At 35.7% G+C, this 24,876-nt stretch overlaps 1 protein-coding gene across 1 annotated transcript; it reads right to left on the reverse strand.

The window, feature by feature from the left end:
* Positions 1 to 5,647: 5,647 nt before the first annotated feature.
* Positions 5,648 to 8,924, reverse strand: LOC145047252 (polyol transporter 5-like). Its single transcript, XM_078995496.1, has 3 exons — positions 8,636 to 8,924; positions 7,692 to 8,054; positions 5,648 to 6,859 (listed from the first exon to the last, which is right to left on the reverse strand). The coding sequence occupies exons 1-3, from the start codon at positions 8,787 to 8,789 to the stop codon at positions 5,802 to 5,804; spliced, it is 1,575 nt and encodes a 524-aa protein (XP_078851622.1). The 5' UTR covers positions 8,790 to 8,924; the 3' UTR covers positions 5,648 to 5,801.
* Positions 8,925 to 24,876: the final 15,952 nt, after the last annotated feature.

The following is a 24,876-nucleotide window of genomic DNA, read 5'->3' on the forward strand; positions in this document are numbered from 1 at the left end:
TACTTGATCTAGTTGGTCTGGACTTGCATTTTTGGTGGGTTGCTTTTATGTTGAGCAATGTCCTTAGGGTAAGGGCTTAACTATTTAGAGATCACATTTCAAACCGAATCAAAAGCCTCTAATCGTAGATACGAGTTAAGAGTTAAAAAGTTGAGAATATATATTCTCATAAGTTAGTTTGATCCTAGACACACAACGAATGATGGGCATAAAGAGGTACTAGATTCTTAGATGAAAGAAAGACACGTTCAACCATTCTAACAACATAGATTTATGTGTGTTATTCAAATATAATATTAACCAAATATAATCGTTCATAATTAATTGATAATAAATTTCCGATTCCTTGTTTACTCTTTAAACGGTGTTCGTTTATTCTGGTTCCACTCCGGTTTTTAAACCAGTTACATCCCTCCTCATAACCTTATATATCTACGCTTCTAAAGAATAATCCAACAGTTTTTAAGTCTCACAAAAAACATTGGTATCAATACTTTTTGTGTAGTTGTAGTCTACCTCAAAAACAAAAAAGAATAGGAGATAGAAAAACTTTTATGTTCAAAAAGTCAAATGTCAAAACAAAAAGTTTCTGAGATTCAATACTGGAGGCTGATGATACGTTACATGATAATTGCAAGACTTCACATAACAGATAACAAAAGTCAAGTTTGATCTACGGTATAACCCGCATTCCACATAAACCGAAAACTCTTTTTTTTTTCTCAACGATCTTATCACACTCCTTTTTATGTGTTTCGTCTTATTGATGGCACAAAGACCACTAAACAGATCGAGTGGTTAACTATTTTTGTAATATTGTGATATAGTCAAACACACATAAAAAGGGAGTACGAAAGCCGTGAAAACCACATTATCTCATTGTTTATTCAATTCAATATGTAATCATGTATACATATACGTCATTTCCACAATAATCCGTAAATGTTCACATTTGTATATTTCTAATAAATTAAGATTTTTTCTCTAATGAGTTTTGATATTTTTCATCAAATGATATTTTTTAAATAAATAATATCCACATATAAATTTATGTTTTTTTTTTAATTTTTAAAATTAAAAATTCATATAATATTATACGTATATATATAAAGTATGAAATGTAATAATTTTTATAATAAATTGCAATTAATATGTATCCTTATTCTTTATTTCAAAATTTTATTTTAAAAAAATACTTATTATTTATATTTTAATATTTTATTTTTTAATCAACCCGTGTAATAATCGAGTTTCCACCTAGTATCATAATAAGTAAATATATTATCAATAATTTAATAACATAAATAAAGCGACAATAATCAATTTAACATATGTTCTTTTAATTGTAATGAAAGAAATTTACGGACATTGTATCTATGAAAACGTAGCGTACAAATTGGAAAAAGAACAAACTAAAAATTTAGTGCGACAACCCGAAAATTTTATTCTTATAAAAATCAATCTTAGTCAACGAAAGTCAAAACATATCAATTAAAGCTCAAATTTATTTCTTTAATTACCTTAAAATAATTAGAGTAATAAGTTATAGATGAACGGAATCTATATTCAGAGTGTAATGTGTTAAGGAGGAAAATCTCTTAGGAACCGAGAACCTTTGCCCGAGCCGCAAACCTGAGTTCCAGCGGCACACTCGGCCGCAAACTTTGGGCTACAAACCCACTTCGGAGCCGTGAACTGTCCTCGGCCGTGAACCCTCCTTCAGACCATACACTCCTCCCTATATATATATATATATATATATATATATATATATATATATATATATATATATATATGAGTTTGGTTGATTTTATCATCATTTCTTCATCTCCGACCGAAAACACACTCTCTTTCAATCTAGATCTTCAACCGAAAACTCTCAATTCCCTCTCAAATATCATCCTTATTCCCGTAATCTTCACGGGAACTTGCTTAGGATCTTCAAGTGTTCATTCATCAAGATTGTTGGGCAGTAAACTTAAGAACACAAAGTGTTCTTGGGCCGTGAACACCCAGCTGGCCGTAAACAGCTTGCAGCCTTCAAACCTTGCATCTAACACCCTTATTTGTTAGTTAAACTTGCAAATTAGTTCGATTCCCTATCATTCTTATGATTATATTCATTAATACGTATACATATATATTATATGAATCGTGTTTAGGACTCATTTTGTTAGCGAGACTTCACTTGTGGAGCTAACATCCTATACCAAATCTTCAATTGAATCCCCAACATAAGGTGAGTTCATACCCCTATAATTTATATTTTTAAATGCTTTTTAGGGGGAGGGGGGAGGGGATACAAGTTGAACACAATTAAATTGTGTTAATATTTACCTATGATAATAATCACTCAAAAAGTTTTCTTATGCTTTTAAATATTGTGTTTACAATAAAAGATTACCAAATACTTCCAAAATGACTTAAACTCATGTAAACTCTTTAAAGTCATGTAAATTTTTTTTTAAACACTGTTAAACTCTTTTAAAATGTTTTATAAACTCTTTAAACTTATATTTGTCAAAATCATGTTTATATATGTATTGGTATATAAATAAGAGAGTAAATTACACGAATGGTCCCTATGGTTTGGGGTAATTTTCACGTTTAGTCCCTAACTTATTTTTTTAACTCGGAACATCCCTAATGTTTGTTTTTGTTACGCGTTTGGTTCCTACTGTTTGTTTTTGTTACACGTTTGGTCCCTATCTTACCTAAAAAGACTATTATTTAAATAGGAAAAAATGGTGGGGCAAGTAAGATAAGGTGAAGGAGGTGAGATTGGGGGTGTGTTAATTTAAATAAATCAAAAAATCAATAGCAAAATAGTATTTTTTTAGGTAAGTCAGGGACCAAGCGAGTAACAAAAACAAACAGTAGGGACTTTCCGAGTTAAAAAAAATAAGTTAGGGACCAAACGTGCAAATTATCCTAAACCATAAGGACTATTCGTGTAATTTACTCTAAATAAGACTTAAAGGGCTTAGGTCTAATGAATTGTCTTATTTCATTTTCTTTGTTTGGATGTGGGCTTAAGGTGGAGTTATTTGTCTGAATGTCGTATCCTTCTTAATTATATATATTATACATATAAGAATATAAAAGGTTGCTTCGATCAATATTGTTACATTTGTATCACGCTGAGCAAAGGGGTACATTCATAAGAGATCATGCTAATCAGATAGAACATATAAATTATAATATGTATAATTTATGAAACAAATGAGAAATCTATTTTTACTACATAAGTATACAAGGTTTAAACTACTTTGTTAAGAAAAGGATATAATTTAATCTTTACTTAAAGCTAGATAAACGAAAAATGTGAATACTACGTAACGGCATAGCAATATACTTGTTATGTCGCGTTTTGTAACCAGAGTCTCCTAGAGGGAGAGCGGCATTGTGTGTATAGATCTATATGAGGCTGACAAACCCACACCTCGCTGCTAGCTACAGTGGGACCTGTCGGTCTATGGGTGACAAATGTCACATCAGTTTCGATGTCAGAAGGTCGTCGTGTTTATACTAGTCAATCAACATGATTATAACCACATCACATTTTAACCCTAATTAACCAGTTTAATAATAGGGTAGTTTTTACACCAATAGTGTATTTTTAAGAAATACTACTGCATCAATCATTTTCCATAAACAAAAGAGAAAACAATCTTCTTATAATTTTATAGTGAGTTAAAATTATGTTATACTGTGTTATAAGTACAATAACACATATACGAAACGGTTTTATTGTATTAAAACAACTTTTCACTTGTAAAGCAGAAAGTGCAGGACTTTCTGAACATTCAATCATTTTCTTAAAACTAATTCAACCATAAAATGAACTAATACTTATGAACTCACCAACGTAAATGTTGATCATCTCTTTCTAAATAACTTGTATTCTCAAGGAATCCAGTAGACATGTATACTCCCAGAACTTTTGAGAAGACAGCCTAGCATTGTGCTGCTTCTTTTGTTTTTTACTTTATCTACTTTTGATGTCAAATGTTCAATGTTTGAACACATATGTAAAAGCGTATACATTATTAATGCAATGATTGTTGTACTTTGATTACTATAATGTATGTGTTGTGATACTTGACATGAAGTCACCCACCCATGGACGTTTCCGCCGTTCTGGTTTGGAGTGTGACATTTAGTGTCTTTTGTATCATTTTTTTTTCACTTTTGACATGTTTGCATCATATAACCAAATAATGTCACGTCAGCAGAGGTGAGTTTACATAGATGGTTGGTGGGTCACTTGACTCACCTTAATTTTCAAACCTTATAATAAGTTATATAGGAAAAAAATTAGGAACCATCTTGAATTTTTTTTAAGACCTACCTTATAATGTTTGATCAAAATAGGTGATCAATTTTAACGACCTAATTAGTTGATTTATAAATTTATCTATACCTAACCTACATCGGAATCAAAGTAAAAGTTATGTGATTTTTGTTACTTATAAAGAGGAAGGGTGATGGGAAGGTTTATTATGGATTGTTTAAGCAATAAAGTTTTCTATCTCCCACTCCAACATTATTCAATGGAGTTATTAAGGGAAAATGTTAACGATTAAAATCTTAAACTTGGTTTATTACAAGTTTAAACTGGTGTTAGTCATTTAATTTTATTTTTGTATGTTGAACCAATTTTATTAGTTTAACCATGCTTTAGTCTAAAAGGGATAGTTTTTTAAGTTGAATCGGTGTGAGTTCTATTGAGTTTGAAAGACCTATGATTCTCTTGACCAAGTAGGAAAAACTCGCCTTAGTAGAAACCCAACCCAAGTAACTTGTAGAGTACTCGGCCGAATTATACGAGTTTTACAATAGTATACACGATCCAACCCACAACTAATAATTTTAATTATTTCATTTTCCTGGTTTCACTTAAATAGGGAACCACATAGTTTTTTGTTCTAAGCTCGCCACTGCACGTCAGCGGTACAACAGACCCTTTAATTGGTCAAAATTGTAAAAGTTAGAAAACTTAAGGATTAAAAAAAAAAAAAAAAACGTAATATCAAAATTGAAACACATAATAACTTTTGTGCATTTTACCTTATTTCTAACTCAAAAATCATCCGGTTATAAACAAGTGGCTCTTAGTCGCCGTAATTAATTATTGTATGTTTTGTGTTTCGTTGGCCATCATTTTCCTTAAATTATTAAGAGGTTTCATATATATCTTTGCATTCACAAAGAAGACAAACACATTCATTATATTCATCATTTCATTGTCAATTTTGGGTCCAAAATTTCTTCCAAGAGAAACCCCACATGATATTTTTCATCATGCCTAAATAAACATGTGTCACATGAATATGTGGCTTTAATGAGCACTAAAATATGTCGGTTTTCTGTTATTTTAGTCGTGTTAAACATAAAGACGTGATTGAGTTTGTTTGAGTGGTTGAAATATGTTAAAATAATTTAATAATTTTTTTTTTTAATCTTGTATTTATGGACCAGTGATTCGTCAAGAAACATATAACAAATGTTTAATTAGTTCCAATTAATCAGTTTTGACTATACTTTAACGATTTTAAGAAAATTCGTTCATATTTTTGCTTTATGTTTGTTTCTTAGAGGAAAAAATGCTTAAAATTTTGGGGTTAATTGCATACTTTTTATGTAATTAGGGATAAAAGGCAATTTATATCAATTTTCGTGCCAAACATCACAAACTTCTTCCGAATCAAGTCGAACTGATAAGTAAATGACAGAAATACCCTACATAAAACCCAATAATTACATATTATATAGATAATATTGTTTGACATTTCTAAAACCTATTCTTGGGCCTTTTTGGTTGCCATTTCAGCCTCTCTTTTCATTTTCAATTCTGCCGATCTTGATCTCCACCTAAAAAAGGTCCCAAACAGTTGCTCAACTTCCTCAAGGTTTCTACCATGTGTTTCAGGGAAGAGGGTGTAAAAGAACACAAACGCCACGATCGCTATACCTGTAAACAAAAAGAAGGCACCACCAATCGTAATTGCATCGGTCAAGGACAAAAATGTCATTGATATCACCCCACTCACAACTCTATTCATTGCCACCCCAATGCTACATCCCTGGGCCCGCAACCTCAGAGGAAAAATCTCTGAGCTGTAGACCCATGTGATCGGGCCCATCCCGATCGAGAAAAACGCGACGTAAGTTAAAACTGTCGCAATACAAAGCGTAACGGCCCACATGATCTTCTGATCGGAATGTTCTACAATAGTCAATCCGAAAGCAAGTCCCATTAAAGACACGATCATGCCAGCCACACTTGATAACAGTAGTGGCCGACGTCCGACCTTGTCAAGGAAAAACGTTGCCACTAGGATGAAAATCGTTTTCACAAACCCAACAGCTATCGTCGCAAGTAATTTTGGTGTGTCTCTTTTAATACCAGCTTTCTCAAAGATTTTCGTACTGTATAACACAACGGCGTCTATTCCGCTTGCTTGTTGGAAGAAATGGATGCCGACACCGCACATCAAGATGTGGCGGACTGTTGGTGTAGGATGAAGGAGCAATTCCTTCCATATTGCTTCATCGGCCGTACGTTTTGGTACTTGTACAATGTCATCATCACAGTCCTCAGGTATCCCAGCGGCTTCCTTGATGTCAGCTAGCCGAAGTTTTGATTCTTCTAAGGAATCAGATGTTTTATCCAGGACGATCTTGGCATCCCCGAGTCGACCTTGCATGACAAGCCAACGAGGTGACTCGGGCATGCCGAGAACGCCGAAAGCTAGGAATATAGAGGGGATGGCTCCAATTCCCAACATAAATCTCCATCCCAAGTGAAGTGGAAGCTTTGAGAATGCAAAATTTGACACGTAACCGAGTAGGATTCCTAAAAATAAACACACATATACGGACAATTATTAGAAAAAGAGACATAAAATGAAAAAAAAAAAAAAAAAATACAAATGCAAAAACTACAATATGATAATTCTAAGAGTTAATGTTACTACGGGTTATTTGAGATGTTAAAAAGCAACATTGTATTAAAAAAATTTTGATAAACAATTTGAACTTTTTTTTCCCCTAAAAAACAACTTTCATATTATTTTGCGAACAAACATTGTATTTGTTTATATTTTGATAATATATTTTTAAATCATTATATATAAAAATATAATTATATCATTTTGTTGTTTACATGTTGTCCACAACAATCTTGTATATTATAAATGGACCCTTCTAAAACCTATCAATATATGTATAAATATAAGAATAAAATGGGTTGTTTAACTTTTTCCATCTTTAGTATAAACATGATTTTATTATATTTTGTTCTTTACCAGTTATCTTTTTAACATTATAATTGAAACCTAATTTGTAATAAATTGATATGATTGCAGCTAGTTTCTGAGGGAAAAAAAATCAATATTATGTTGAAATTAATAGTATTTTCTAAGTATCGTCAAACCATAATGACAAAACATAGTTTATTACGTGTTATCGCGAAATAAATATAACATCAATTAATTAAAATCGATTTTTCTCTAATCAAATTACTTTCTGTTACGAAATCAGTAATTTCACCGTTTTATCTAAACAGTATGTTTACTTAGGTATGGATTGTGCTTACGTGGAAAGTTTTAATGATAAGTTATATATTTATTAAAAGGAAAATATTGTCATAATAGTCTGTTCATGTATTTATTTGCAAAGAGGCCTACCGGCGTTAATGAAGACTTCCGGGAAGGAAGTGAGGAACCCACGTGCAGACGCCGGTGACACCTCAGCCGTATACACCGGAGCTATCATGAGGGCATATCCAACGCCGATACCAGCAACAAACCGACCAACCATTAGAAACGCGTAGTTAGTAGCGAACCCCATCAAGATTGCTCCGATGAAGAATATAGCTCCGGCCAAGACGATGGTGTACCGACGACCAATCATGTCGGACGTTTTCCCGGCGGCGGCTGAGCCGACCAACGAGTAGACGTTCAGAATTCCGACGAGCACCTCGATTTGAACGTCGGTACATTTAAAATCTTTCTTGATGTAGATTTGCGCCCCACTCATCACACCAATATCTGCCACACGAAAAAATATATTATTTTATTTTATTAGCAGCTGTATTAATTATTGTATAAATAATACAGACAAAATATTACCAACATATTTTCAATGATTATAAAAAAAATATATATATATTTCTTAAAATCTCCGTGAAGTAGAGTTCTTGTTCATCCATTGACGCCTGTCGTAACTTATTATATAACATATCGATTGTGATGAAATTCGAACATAATTATTTTTGAATGCTACCAAAAATATTGTGGCAAGGCGTGTGACACTTAAATCTCCATTTCATATATATATTTTTTAAATCACTAATTCATATTGAAAAAAATATATATATCGTGTGAATAGTTTACAAATATTTACCATGGTATATATACCAAAAAATACGATATATGCATGGATATTTTTATAAGTAACATGAGTTGTATGTAGGAGGACATGGACATGAATACACTAGGGACACATCACACATGGCTTCAATTAACTAACGTCTCAAATTTGTCTAAGTTTTGAAAAATACATATATGTGAGTATATTAATGATGATCAAGACGATAATATAGAGATGAACTGAAGAAGTGGATTAATACCATAACCAAGCAAGATAGAAGTCATGGAAGCCAACATGGCACAAGCAAAAGCGTATTTGTTTCTCTTTGGTGGCTTTGGTGGATCAAAGTCGGCCATCATGAGTTGCTTAGGTTTGCCGGAGACACCATTTTCTTCTGGTTTCCGGTCGGCCATGGTGGTGGTGTGGTGGTGGAGGGTGGAGGAGGGAGAAGGGTGTTTAATTATTTGGCATAAAATATGTATAACCTTAGTAGTTATATTACTTTGTTTCTGGTTGAGTTGTGACAAATTAATATAGATGATGAGTGGTATATATAGACAACTATAGAGTGTGGTGTGCCTCTAATTATACCCACCCATACTCCCGAAGTCAATGAATCTCTGAATGTTACCTTCCAAAAGATTTAATATATGTAGCCCATGTGCTTCTGATTGGGAACGTTATCAAAATATTAAGTTAATCATCGAACGTTTTTAAATAAAAAAAATGTAAGGAAATCATCATATAATTTGAACTCGATAAGTTTGTAAGTACGTAATTTTGTAAATTTATATATGAAGGTGTAAAAAGATAACACAAGAAGCTGATCTTATAAAAAAAATTTAATATTTTTTTTTTGTAGATTTGAACTTTTTTTTAAACCATTTTTTATCGTATTTCTTTTTTTTGTTTTAAGAAAAAGAAAATTGAACTTCGAAAAGCTTGGTTTCATCATCAAATGATTAGATACACTTGCGGATCATATGTGTTTTAGAAATAGTTAACTTCAAAAGCATGGTTTCATTATTAAATAATTAAATACACCTGCAGAGATCCTTGAACATAGTGATGGAGGAAATGACATTGCTAAAAATTTCTAATTGTGCAAACAAATACTAATATAAAAGTCACAAATAAATAGGAACATAACTCGTCAGGATGGAAAAAGATTGGTTTGTCAATCATGAAAACATGAGGGTGTCTTATGTAACTTTAGGTAAAGTCAAAAACCATATTAATTACATGATTACAATTTAGGATGTCAAAAAATCTCGTAGGATCCCGTTCTCGTGGAGGTTTCGTCTTGTTTGGGGGGATTGTTTTTTTTTTAAAAATCGGGAGCATGGACAAGGTTAACACCCGTTTTAATTTCGGGGGCAGAGCGAGGGTATGCAATCTCGTCCCGAAACCCCCATAGGGATCCTGGTAATAAATTACGAATATATTTGCATATATTAATTATATAAATATAATAAAAAATAACATGATTTTGAACTCCCAAAAGTCATTAAAAAAACATGTATTTAAGTTGTTAATAATATGTTTAATATGCTATAACTTTTTTATTTTTAACATATAAAATTCTACTGTAAAGGGGATTCGGGGCGGGGGAACGGGGAAATTTCGGAGGCGTGGGCGGCGGATGCACTCCCCATCCCGTTTACTCTCGTTGACATCCCTAGATTACATCAACACATCCATGTTTTGTGGATGAAAATTCTCTGTCAATTTGAGGCTTTATATAGGGTTTAATGAAGACCGTAAGAATTCGAGTGGTGGAGTGTACGACATCCAAGCTTTTCTCAATAAATAAATTAAACAGGAAAAATTACAAGAAAAACATTGTAAAGTTAAAGAGTTTAACCATTGCTTCGTTTTATTTTAAAATTTTCTAAACATCGACTTAGTATATGTCTGTGATTGAATAAAGACTTTGTCATAAACAGTTTATTAGGCATCATGTTAGTTAAATGAACTAGCCCAAACTTGTATTGTAAATGAAACCATAAACTCTTGGACATATTTTCTAAATCGATATTATTAAGTATCACCGCATTTTATGCTTACATGGACAAATTTAATTATCTATATGATATATAACTTAAGCATATTTTTGTTGATTTGAAAGAAACTCTACATTTCAAGGTCACATGAGAGATCTAATAATTCTATTTGTGAAAAGAAACATTTGGTAAGCCTTTGATTTCCGACATGCCATTCAATTAGATGCTCTTTGATGGGTTGTGGTTACAGGTTCTTCTGGCGGCCATTTTTGGGTGACCGTTTTTGGTTGTTCATATGTCCTTTAATTTATGATGTCTTTAAATCGTATTGTAACCATTTGGGTTGTTCAGATGCCTGCTTATTAATTTAGGATGTTAGCTGCTATTTGTTGTTTGTATAAATGAGGCATGAGGTGCATCAATTGTATATATAATTGGTGTGTTAGATATAATTGTTGGAAGGGTTGTAGTGTTAGAGATAAGTTTACAATATAATTTGATTAGTGACTTGAATATTGATAACAATACATTAAGTTCAAGAGACATGTTGTTCGTTTATGGAAATAACATGTTTACTTGAAGTTGTCTGAATTAAATAATATTGATATTGTTTTAATGGACGAGAAGACATCAACTTGTCATAGATAAGGTTTTTCCCTTTTGTTTGCATTAGTATAGTTTTTTTTTTTTATTTTTTGTTTGTTTGAATGACAATTTCAGGAAAACCATATCTCAACTACAATCAAAGGGATTGTAATTCCATTAGTTTGAATGATTGTTGAAGCATGGGACTGTGTAACGTTGCATGTTTGGATATGACAAATCACATATTTAAATTAAATTTTCACAAAAACATGTATGTTAAGGCCATGACATATGGTTTCCTCCATGGTTAAATTCTTTTTGTTTTGCCAAGGAGACATTATAGATTTATATCAAGTCAAGTTGTGGAGGACTGTGCAACTTGTAAATAGACTTTGCTATCGAATACATACTTACTCTTATACTTTTGTTGTCTGTCTCGACATTTCTAAATTACATGATGTTTCTTTTTGTAGATGTGATTAGTGTCATGACAGAGTATACCGATTTAATGTTGAGTATGAATGATGGATGGTCTACAAAGAGAATGGTCGATCAATACACTGTCCCGAACCACGCATTAATACTGAAAGAGGCGTTGCCCTTGTCCCACTCCATTCGTTGTGGCTGAGACTACACTTGCCATATACATTGTGTATTTTGCATCACCTTATTTGTAGTAGAACGCATAATCTAGGTCCCTTTGGCAATCATAAAAGTTACAATTATACTAAACGATGAGGTGACATTAAAAACACCTAACATATTATCCCTCAAATAGCAAAAACAAAGTATCGATTGTAGGACAGTAATTTTAAAATATGTTTCATAAAATATAATTTAACAAGAAGTATATGCAATTTGACTTATCGTTTTCTCCAACTTGGCAAAAGTAACGACATCTAAAACAAACAAATATGTTGCTTAAATGGTGCGTATGGAAGTGCACACCTAAAATAACATAAGTTAATCATAGAACTTTCAAAACCAAGATATAATTAAGTTAATTACAACTGTCATTTATATTATTTAATATTAACATAAAAAACAAAGTTTGTCATTACATATGTCGTCATTTTGTTTTTTATCTGCTGCAAACCTCAAATTTGTCTTGTATAGTCATTACCGACCTGAAACCAATTCCCAAAAGTTCGTATATTAACAATTTTAGTTTGATTCCGCTTGATATTGTCAGTTATTTTTTATAGATATGTCGATTTTTTATCGTAGAGACTAGAGAGCTTCACCAATTTATATATATATATATATATATATATATATATATATATATATATATATATATATATATATATATATATATATAAACGCCATTCCTTAAGAATTAAGCAAAATGGGGTGAGCTGGATGCTTGTGGAATTAGAGGGGTTTTTTGTGGAATTTTGATGGAATTTTTTAGGATTTTGGGTATTTTTTTTTCTTGAGTATAAAATGGCATAAAAGTATATTGCTTTTCTCCTAGGTCGGGTCCCATATCTTTAGTGAGATCGTCTAACGAATTTAACGAATTACTTCTAAAAAGATCACATCAAACTAGTGCTAGTTGATGCGAGTTACTTCGGAAAAAAAAAAGACTAAAGTCAAATTCATTTGGGGTATTCTGTCAATTCCAAAAAAAATCAACTGGATCAAGTATGAGTTGTCGATCAGAACATATATGGATAGAACCTATAACGGGGGCTCGAAAAACAAGTAATTTCTGTTGGTCTGTTATCCTTTTTTTAGGTTCATTAGGATTCTTGTTGGTTGGAACCTCGAATTATCTGGGTGGAAATTTGATATCTTTATTTCCGTTTCAGGAAATAGTTTTTTTTTCCACAAGGAATTGTGATGTCTTTCTACAGAATCGCGGGTCTTTTTATTAGCTCCTATTTATGGTGCATAATTTTGTGGAATGTAGGTAGTGGTTATGATCGATTTGATAGAAAAGACAGAATAGTGTGTATCTGTCACACCCCCAAACCAGAATGGCGGAAACATTCGGGGGTGGATGACTTCACGTAGTATCACAACAATTGAATATTGTAAAGAAAGTATCACAGCCATCATATATATAAAATGAAAACGTATATTATTGCGTTATACATGTTATCAAAAGAATATTACAATATGATGATAAATGTTCAATAATAAAAACATTCTTTGTGTTTCTTCTCCCAAAAGCTGGTAGTTACCTGTATCACTGATTCCCTGAGAAATACAAGTGGTTTTGAAAAGTGTCAACAATTAAGTTGGTGAGTTCATGAGTGTTTCGAGTTGAAAAGTATATCCTTTTTGGTAGTAAATTGGTAAACGAGGTTTCTAGAAAGTCCAATATTTTCTTGTAAGATGATTCAAAAGTTTTCCAAAGTTGAAATGTGTTAGTATCTTTTATACTCAAATGATAAAAACAACTTTGTATGAAAAATAATGTAGAAAACTGCAATGCACATATAAATCTCGTAAATCAATCTTGTTTTATACTTTTTATGTGAGTTTTATAACCATACTATTGACACTGACGGCCTGTAACAACATTCTTCAAGTGTTGCAGTGTTATGACATTTGTCACCCCAGACCTGCCGGTCTAACTATAGCTAGTAGTTTAGGTGCGGGATTGTCAATCCCGTATAGATCTATACACAAGTATCACGCTCTCCCTCCAAGAGATTATGGTATATAATACAGGACTTGAAATGCATACAAAAATGTACGTTGAAGTTTGAATATCTCACATTGCCTAGTATAAGTAGATTTACAATGAAATGACCTTACTTCTTTTGAAAGTGTTTCATTTTTCAAGATGTATATGTAAAATGTAGGACTGACTTGTTAACCATACCTATTATAGTTTTTCAGATAGTATGTTCCATTTAGTAGAAATCACTTAGTGACGTAATCGCTCTTGTATACATAAGATGTTTGTATCGATATTTGAAGATAGAAATTTCATTTATGTTTTTAAAACGATACTTTAACGTGTAATGTACTTGTATTCCCCCCCTAAAAACATGAAAACGAATTGAAAAGTAGGGGTATGAACTCACTTGTTAAATTTGAAGAGAGGGACTAGAGTTAAGTAGAACTTCGATCGTGGATAGTTGCGTCGTCGGGCTCTTTGGGGATCTCTGCAATGTAAATCTTTCGTCGGGGGCTTGAGTGCGGAAACCGAGGTGAGGGGAGGGTCTCTGGAGCTTAGAAGTATGAGAGAATGACTGAGGGATTGTGATTTGTGCGCAAAAACTCGAGCTTATGCCTTCTATTTATAGGGCTGGAAACCCTCGTACGCGGCGCGTACCTCCGACGTACGCGGGGCGTAACAATGCGTCATGGCTTACGACTCCTGGCTAGCTAAGCGTAGCTTGGGCGGGCCGATGGGACTCGACTCTGGGTCTAGTACGCAGGGCGTACTCCCAGAGAACGCGGGGCGTAATCCGCCCTGTCCACTTCTAAATTCCGTAACTTTCATGTACGAGCTCCGTTTTTCGTGTTCTTTATATCCACGCGTAGGTGAGATTATGCTCTACAACTTTCATTTAGACTCCGTCGGCTAGTTTTGTCTTTATTTTTAATGATATATTTTTAATAGGCCGGGCCTCCTAAAGTTCGTTTAAAAAACTCATAGGTTCTTTATTCGACGTTGTTTTTTGTTTGTCTTTTCATCCATTTGTTCCTATTGCGGAGATCTTCAACTCTCATTTGGATTGCGTTAGCTAATTTACACTCGATCTTAAATTCGAGTTTTTAGCCCTCTACTACTGCTACGAAACTTCGAAAATTCGTAACTTCTTCATACGAGGTCCAATTTGGGCGATCTTTTTATGCACGCTCACCTTTTAACGAGATCTACGATTTATGTTTAGATACTTAAGGCTAAAATGCACATTATTGAGATTTTACTTTTTATGTCAAATAATGTTTTAACGGCGTATCGTAAATATACGAGTGGTTATAATTTCTTCAATATAATCCGGTTTTGAGCGTTCTTTACGTTTTCGGAAACCTTGACACGTTAGTTAGTATTTGATGCATCCCAACTTAGATATTTGAATACTTTATTTTCAAGGTTAATTTAGTTGTATTTGACTTTTGAGCGTTACAATGCTTTTGGAAAATATAGGGTTGTCACATCATCCCCCTGTTAAGGGAATTTCGTCCCGAAATTTAATCTAAGATAGAGTTTACAGATTAGGAAAAAGGTGCGGGTACTTTTGTTTCATTTGATCCTCTCGTTCCCAGGTGTATTTAGGTCCTCGCTTGGCGTTCCAGCGGACCTTTACGATAGGTATGCGGCTTTGTTTAGTTCTTTTGACTTCCCGGTCCATAATCTCTACTGGTTCCTCTACAAAATGGAGGTTTTCATTTATTGTAATTTCGTCTAGAGGGACGACAAGGGTCTTGTCGGATAAGCACTTCTTTAGGTTTGATACGTGAAAGGTAGGGTGTACGTTGTGGAGTTCCTGAGGTAGTCTAAGTTTGTAAGCCACTGGACCGATCCTGGCAAGGATCTCGAATGGTCCGATGTATCTGGGGTTCAGTTTCCCACGTTTTCCGAAGCGTATCAATCCTTTCCAAGGCGAGACTTTTAGTAGGACACGGTCTCCAACTTGGAATTCCAAGGGTTTTCGTCTCTTATCTGCATAACTCTTTTGTCTATCCCTTGATGCTTTTAGACGTTCTCGGATTTGAACAATCTTCTCCGTAGTTTCCCGTATGATTTCTGGCCCAGTAAGTGTGTTGTCAGTTGCTTGTCCTTTTGCTAGTTGTGTGTCCCCCACTTCGGCCCAGCATAAAGGTGACCTACACTTGCGGCCATAGAAGGCTTCGAACGGGGCAGCTTTGATACTGGTGTGGTAGCTATTGTTGTACGAGAACTCGACCAAGGGTAGATGTGTGTCCCATGCTTTGCCAAAATCGATTACGCAGGCTCTCAGCATGTCTTCTAGGGTTTGTATGGTTCTCTCGCTCTGGCCGTCGGTTTGAGGGTGATAAGCGATGCTCATGTCTAGTCTTGTCCCCAAAGCTTTTTGTAGCGACTGCCAGAACCTTGAGGTGAATCTACTATCTCGGTCTGAGATAATGGATACGGGCACACCATGCAGTCGTACAATTTCTCTGAGGTATGTCCTTGTTAACTTCTCCAATTTATCCGTCTCTTTGATCGGTAGGAAATGTGCTGATTTAGTTAACCTGTCAACAATTACCCAAATGGTGTCGAGTCCGCTTGTCGTTTTGGGTAACTTGGTTATGAAATCCATAGTTATCCGCTCCCACTTCCATTCGGGTATTTCTGGTTGTTGTAATAAACCCGAAGGCTTTTGGTATTCTATTTTGACCTTAGCGCACGTCAGACATTTACTCACGTAGGTAGCAATTTCAGCTTTCATGTTCGGCCACCAGTACAACTTCTTGAGGTCGAGATACATCTTGTCGGAGCCGGGATGTATGGAGTATCGTGTTTTATGGGCTTCGTCCATGACGATTTCTCTGAATCTACCAAACTTTGGTGTCCATATCCGATCCATGAAATAACGAACTCCGTCGTTCTTGGTTTCAAGGTTCTTATCCATTCCTCTTAGGGCTTCTCCTGCCACATTTTCGGATTTCAAGGCTTCTATTTGGGCTTCCTTAATTTGCGTGGACATGTGTGAATGGATCGTCATAGTTAGGGACTTCACTCGGCGACCTGAGTATTCCTTCCGACTGAGTGCATCAGCCACTACATTAGCCTTTCCGGGGTGATATCGAATTTCGCATTCGTAATCACTTAGTAGTTCTACCCACCGTCTTTGTCTCATGTTGAGTTCTTTCTGGTTGAGGATATGTTGAAGGCTTTTATGGTCAGTGAAGATCGTATATTTTGTGCCGTAGAGGTAGTGTCTCCATATCTTTAGAGCGAAGACGACTGCTCCTAGCTCAAGATCGTGCGTTGTGTAGTTCACTTCATGCATCTTTAGTTGTCTTGAGGCATAGGCGATGACCTTCCCTCGTTGCATCAGGACACACCTGAGTCCTTGGTTTGATGCATCACAATAGACCACGAAGTCCTCCGTCCCTTCTGGCAGGGTTAGGATGGGCGCACTATATAATGCTCGTTTTAGCGTTTGAAATGCGGCATCTTGTTTTTCTCCCCAGTCGAAGGTCACATTCTTCTGAGTTAGTGTGGTGAGTGGCTTGGCAATCTTGGAAAAATTTTGTATGAACCTTCGGTAATACCCGGCGAGTCCTAAAAATTGTCGGATCTCTGTAGGGGTTCTTGGAATCGTCCAATTCTCTATTGCCTTGATCTTCGAGGGATCCACGTGTATTCCTTCCTTGCTTACTACGTGTCCTAGGAAATCCACCTCTCGAATCCAAAATTCGCACTTGGAAAATTTTGCGTAAAGTTTCTCTGCCCTTAATGTTTCCAGAACCTGGCGGAGATGTTGGCTGTGTTCTTCCTGGCTTCTAGAATAGATGAGTATATCATCTATGAACACGATCACGAATTTGTCCAGGAAGGGACGACATACTCGGTTCATCAAATCCATGAACACCGCTGGAGCGTTTGTCAATCCGAAGGGCATTACTACAAACTCGTAGTGACCATATCGTGTTCGGAAAGCCGTTTTGGGGATGTCTCCTTCCAGTACTCGCAGTTGGTGATAACCAGATCTTAGGTCGATCTTTGAGAAGTAGCTCGCACCCTGTAGTTGGTCGAACAGATCGTCTATGCGTGGTAAGGGATATCGGTTCTTGATTGTCAGTTTGTTCAGCTCTCGATAATCGATGCACATGCGAAAAGATCCGTCCTTCTTTTTCACGAACAGGACTGGTGTTCCCCATGGTGAGAAGCTTGGTCTGATGAATCCCTTGCTCAACAGCTCGTTCAATTGATTGGACAGTTCCTGCATCTCAGCTGGAGCTAAACGGTAAGGTGACTTCGCTACTAGGGTAGCTCCGGGGATTAAGTCGATTCTGAATTCGACTTGACGTTCCGGTGGGATTCCTGGGAGATCTTCTGGGAAAATGTCTGGGAAGTTGCAGACTTCCGGAATGTCTTTAATGTTCTTTGGTTCTTGCTTCTGGTCTACTACGTGGGCTAGAAAGGCATGTTATTCCTTGTGAAGATATTTTCGTGCTTTAATACAGGAGATGATTTGCAAATTTGAACTAGGTTTGTCTCCATATATGATAAGATTTTCACCGTTGGGAAGATTGAGACGAACGGCCTTTTCATGGCAAAGAATGTCGGCATGGTGAAGACTCAACCAGTCCATACCGATGATTACATCGAAACTTCTTATCGAAATGGGCATAAGGTCGATTTGAAATAAGTGTTTGTTTAAATTTAATGTGCACCCTACGTACATATCACTTGTGCTTTCTGTTTTTCCATTAGCTATTTCTACAGTGAATGTTTTATTAAGTGGTTGGGGTCTTTGGTTAAGTAGATGTTTGAATTTATGACTCACAAAACTTCTCTCCGCACCGCAGTCAAAGAGTATGCATGCATAAATGTTGTCGAGGAGAAACGTACCCGTAACTACTGTTGGATCAGTTATTGCTTCATTTTGACCTATCGCCAGCACTCTCCCAATACCACCAACATTCCTTGTTTTGGGGCAGTTCCTCTTGAAATGCCCAGTTTCTCCACATCCATAACATGCTTGGCTTACCCCAGTACCAGGAACTTGAGTGACTGGCCGCGCCGGCGCTTTACAGAAACGGGCAATGTGCCCTTTCCTATCGCAGTTCTTACAGTACATCTCGCGGCAATTACCGTGGTGATGGTAGTTGCATTTGCTGCACTTGGGCAAGTTCCCTGCATATTGTTTTGGTGGCGCCGGGGTTGTAGGAGTTGTGGTGGGAGCAGTAGCAGCATGAACCGCTACCATTTGCTTCTTTGAAGGTTCTTGCGAGGTTTGCCCCTTTCTCTTGTTCCAGAATTTCTTCTTGCTGTTGTTGTTGGCATTGTTATTGTTGTCGAATTTCTTCTTGCTGTTGTCGTTGTTCCCTTTGGTTGGTTCAGCTACGATAGTCGTGACCCCTTGGCAGACGCCATGATCAATGAGAGATTGCGCCAGTTCCTTGGCGCTGTCGAAGGTCATGGGCTTGGAAGCTAACACACTTCCTCGCAGTTGGGGTGATAATCCCCAGATGTACCTCTCCACTTTTTGGCTTTCTAAAATCAACATCCCTGGGCAAAGTGTTATCAAATCGCTGAACCTGTTGGTGTAGCCTGCGATGTCCGAGCCTACCATCGAAAGGCTCCACAATTCTTGTTCAAGCTTCTGAATCTCGCCTCTTGGGCAGTATTCCTGAAGGAGCATTCACTTCAAGTTTTCCCAACCCATGGAGTTTGCCACCACTAGGGTTAATGTCTTGACATGGCTGTTCCACCATGTCAAGGCGCGTTCAGAGAATGTATAGGCAGCAAATTTTACTTTGCTTTCTTCAGGGCATGAGCAAATTTCGAATACGGCTTCCGTTTTCTCTATCCATTGGGATAGAGCCAATACTCCCCCAGTCCCATAGAAGGGAATAGGTTTTCCATTGGTGAAGTCTTTGTAAGTGCAGGCTCCGGAACGGCCTTGGCTTGGGCCATTTGTAAAGCTATTTATTCCTCCTCCTGACCCATTGTTGCTCATTTGAGCCATCGTCGCGGTTACAGCGGCTGTTACAGCAGTTTGGAACATAGCTGCATCCATAGTTGGAGGGGGTGGTGGAGGTGGTGCTGGAGTTGAGTTTCTGCATGTTGATCTTCGAGGAGGCATGTTCTGGTAGAGAAAATAAGAACGAATACTATAAGTTTCTAATGTTTTGAGAATCGTGTAGTTGAGGGTTAGTCGTATCTTGTAATTTGTTTTGACTTTAGTTTTTGGTTTCAAATTAAATACAACAATTTAATTAATTTCAGAGGTTTCGAGAGGTATATAAAGAAGTACTGCATATTTATATATATATGTCACACCTAAGGTGTGTTACATTATGCTTCTAGTTTTAGGAAAATTTGACCTATCTAGAGGTCTCCGTTTACAGATACAAAAGAAAATAAGAGAAAAACTTTATCCGAGGTCCTAGTCTATATCAAAATTGTTGGAGCTTGAACAAACTCTATTTGTGGCGTTTGGAGCTGGATTCGGCATCTGACCGTTTGACTCCCATCAGTCGCCTCTCGAAATCTGCTTGTTGTTCTTTCATCTCTCTTATTTCGTCTAGAGCTGTTATCATTTGGTTCTGAAGCGTCCCAGTGTAGATTTGGGTATTCTCTTGTAGTCCTTCCAAACGGCAGATGTCAGCGACGTTACCTTGGGTAGCAGCATTGATCTCGTGAACTCTGGCTGCTTGTTGGTCTGCCTGGTAGTTCTGGTTAGCTATAGCGTTCACGACAACAGGAAGTGCTCGATCAGCTGAGCCTCCCCCACTGACGTTGTAAAAATCCCGACACATGCCGAATGGAGGGCGTACACCGTGCTGACGGCTCCAGTAGTAGAGGTGGCTTCCCCAGATTGGAATGGGTCCCGGTTGATATGGTCTAATTACGGGAGGATGGGGGATGGGAGGGTCGATTACTTCCGGTTCAGAGTCTGTTCCGCTAGAAATTTCCACGATCTCCTCGTCGACTTCGTATTCTTCTCCGACTTCGATTTCGAATTCTTCTTCGACTCCCTCCTCGAACTCTTCTTCGACCTCTTCTTCGATTTCCTCTGGGTCTTCCTCCGGGTCTTCTTCTATCCAGCCGCCGTTACCTTGATTTAGGTAGTAGGGGTCTCCCGGTAAAGGAAATCCGGCCATTTGTCTGTACTGGGATAGAGGTATGAGATTTTTATAAGAAAAGAAATTTCTATTTAACGACTTCCTATACCTATTTATATCTTTACTGGGCGCAATATTTTATCGTTCAATTATTTTTAACAATAGACTTATAGTATTTCAATTTAGCGAATCTTGATTTTATAAGTTTTTGGCTTGTTGACTACTACGACCATTCCTCGACGTACATTGGTCAAATCCAGGATAAATATAGTTGATCAGGCTATATTTATTCTTGATTTGATTACATACCTCAAGGCTCAATCGTGGTATCGCAACTTGCCATACTAGTTTTTAGAAAAACTTGTCATGATACGAGATTGATACATGCGGGTAAAAATGTATATATTTAAAGAAAATATATTTCTATGAAAATGTTTTTATCAGAGGGTTTTTGGTTCCCGTTGTATTTATAGTTTGTATATCTTATGTAGTTTGATATACTTAGTTCACTATAAACAATGCTCTTATACCAATCTGTCACACCCCAAACCAGAATGGCGGAAACATTCGGGGGTGGATGACTTCACATAGTATCACAACAATTGAATATTGTAAAGAAAGTAACACAGCCATCATATATATAAAATGAAAACGTATATTGTTGCGTTATACATGTTATCAAAAGAATATTACAATATGATGATAAATGTTCAATAATAAAAACATCCTTTGTGTTTCTTCTCCCAAAAGCTGGTAGTTACCCGTATCACTGATTCCCTGAGAAATACAAGTGGTTTTGAAAAGTGTCAACAATTAAGTTGGTGAGTTCATGAGTGTTTCGAGTTGAAAAGTATATCCTTTTTGGTAGTAAATTGGTAAACGAGGTTTCTAGAAAGTCCAATATTTTCTTGTAAGATGATTCAAAAGTTTTCCAAAGTTGAAATGTGTTAGTATCTTTTATACTCAAATGATAAAAACAACTTTGTATGAAAAATAATGTAGAAAACTGCAATGCACATATAAATCTCGTAAATCAATCTTGTTTTATACTTTTTATGTGAGTTTTATAACCATACTATTGACACTGACGGCCTGTAACAACATTCTTCAAGTGTTGCAGTGTTATGACATTTGTCACCCCAGACCTGCCGGTCTAACTATAGCTAGTAGTTTAGGTGCGGGATTGTCAATCCCGTATAGATCTATACACAAGTATCACGCTCTCCCTCCAAGAGATTATGGTATATAATACAGGACTTGAAATGCATACAAAAATGTACGTTGAAGTTTGAATATCTCACATTGCCTAGTATAAGTAGATTTACAATGAAATGACCTTACTTCTTTTGAAAGTGTTTCGTTTTTCAAGATGTATATGTAAAATGTAGGACTGACTTGTTAACTATACCCATTATAGTTTTTCAGATAGTATGTTCCATTTAGTAGAAATCACTTAGTGACATAATCGCTCTTGTATACATAAGATGTTTGTATCGATATTCGAAGATAGAAATTTCATTTATGTTTATAAAACGATACTTTAACGTGTAATGTACTTGTATTTCCCCCCTAAAAACATGAAAAAGAATTGAAAAGTAGGGGTATGAACTCACTTGTTAAATTTGAAGAGAGGGACTAGAGTTAAGTAGAACTTCGATCGTGGATAGTTGCATCATCGGGCTCTTCGGGGATCTCTGCAACGTAAATCTTTCGTCGGGGGCTCGAGTGCAGAAACCGAGGTGAGGGGAGGGTCTCTGGAGCTTAGAAGTATGAGAGAATGACTGAGGGATTGTGATTTGTGTGCAAAAACTCGAGCTTATGCCTTCTATTTATAGGGCTGGAAACCCTCGTACGCGGCGCGTACCTCCGACGTACGCGGGGCGTAACAATGTGTCATGGCTTACGACTCCTGGCTAGCTAAGCGTAGCTTGGGCGGGCCGATGGGACTCGACTCTGGGTCTAGTACGCAGGGTGTACTCCCAGAGAACGCGGGGCGTAATCCGCCCTGTCCACTTCTAAATTCCGTAACTTTCACGTACGAGCTCCGTTTTTCATGTTCTTTATATCCACGCGTAGGTGAGATTATGCTCTACAACTTTCATTTAGACTCCGTCGGCTAGTTTTGTCTTTATTTTTAATAGGCCGGGCCTCCTAAAGTTCGTTTAAAAACTCATAGGTTCTTTATTCGACGTTGGTTTTTGTTTGTCTTTTCATCCATTTGTTCCTATTGCGGAGATCTTCAACTCTCATTTGGATTGCGTTAGCTAATTTACACTCGATCTTAAATTCGAGTTTTTAGCCCTCTAATACTGTTACGAAACTTCGAAAATTCGTAACTTCTTCATACGAGGTCCAATTTGGGCGATCTTTTTATGCACGCTCACCTTTTAACGAGATCTACGATTTATGTTTAGATACTTAAGGCTAAAATGCACATTATTGAGATTTTACTTTTTACGTCAAATAATGTTTTAACGGCGTATCGTAAATATACGAGTGGTTATAATTTCTTCAATATAATCCGGTTTTGAGCGTTCTTTATGTTTTCGGAAACCTTGACACGTTAGTTAGTATTTGATGCATCCCAACTTAGATATTTGAATACTTTATTTTCAAGGTTAATTTAGTTGTATTTGACTTTTGAGCGTTACAATGCTTTTGGAAAATATAGGGTTGTCACAGTATCTTTCGTTGGGGATTTCCTGGAAAAAATCATCGGATCTTCCTACAATTTCTTATAAAAGATATTCAGTCTGTCAGAATAAAAGTGAAAGAAGGTATTTATGCTCGTCGTGTCCTTTATATGGATATCAGAGGCGAGGGAGCCATTCCATTGACTCGTACTTAAGAGAATTTTACTCGACGGGAAATAGAACAAAAAGCTGCCGAATTGGCCTATTTCTTGCGTGTACCAATTGAAGTATTTTAAGAAATGAGCCGGAATGCTTTCTCAGCAGGAGGGCAAAAACGCAAGAATGCTCTTTTTCCATAACATAACTTAATTGAGTTTTCTTCAGAACATTCATTCGAGTCAAAGCAGACATATATGGAACAAGTATAAAAAAAAATTATTTTGGGGATCTTTTAAATGTATCGATTTAGATGTATCGAAATATACATAACTCAATTCAATAAAAAAAAACAAGAAACAAATCGAAATATCTCATAATCAACCATTTAGAAATAAGGAAATTCAACCCTTTTTAACTTGTTGGAATTGAAACTTTAGAGATCATATCTTGTAATTTTTTCGAAGCTTATTTTTTTTACTTTTTGTGCTCCGTAATGACCAAAAAATTGAATCTCTTATAATGATAATTAGCAAATTTATGTCGTTTTTTGTCACTCATTTTTCACAATATTCTTCAGAAATTTCCCTCAATTATTCTATCCTTGACTACTCATAGTAAGTTCAATTTTTTCGAAATATTAGAGATTTTTATATATTACATGCAAATGTAAGTGACTCCTTTTGTGATCCAGATAAAGATAAGATGGGGCATAGATCACAGTTGCAGAAAGATTACTTAACCTATGGGCATAGATCACAGTTGCAGAAAGATTACTTAACCTCAGGTTAAACAAAATATGAAAATACATATAAAATGAGGAAGTGCTTAGCCTATGGGTATGTATTGTTATCCTATTTCAGTGACAATAGTCTTTCTATTTTTGTGAAAAAGAATTTGCATCCCTAAAATATTCAAATTTAAATATTTAACAATGATATTTCTTTTTATTGTTCGATCTATTTAGCTTATTTGCTTTAAATCATTGACAATTCTATTCGAAAAGAAACAGAAATTCTTATTTCTTATGATAATCAAATGTAGGCTTTACTGTAAAAGTAAAACTTGACTCAAATAATGATGTCGAAGTAAGAAACTTTTTCAATTATCAAGATTTGTAATGATTCCTTATGGGTTGAATCTTTGAGAAATTGGAACTAGGTCTGTCTATCTTATTGATTGAGTCACTTAAACAGGCAGAGTCAAATAGAATTTATTTATTCGTGTTATTTCTGTTAGTTATGTTATTTCTATATTTAGATTTCTGGATATTTCTGTTAGATATTTTTTTGAGATATAGATTTATAGAAAAAATTTCCGTTCATACAAAAAAAGCCCGGGTCTTGCTAAGATTTCTTAATAAAAAATATTTATTATTTATGTAGCTAGGA

The sequence above is a fragment of the Lactuca saligna genome, chromosome 5, assembly GCF_052625555.1.
Source record: "Lactuca saligna cultivar CGN05327 chromosome 5, ASM5262555v1, whole genome shotgun sequence".
Lineage (NCBI taxonomy): Eukaryota > Viridiplantae > Streptophyta > Magnoliopsida > Asterales > Asteraceae > Lactuca > Lactuca saligna.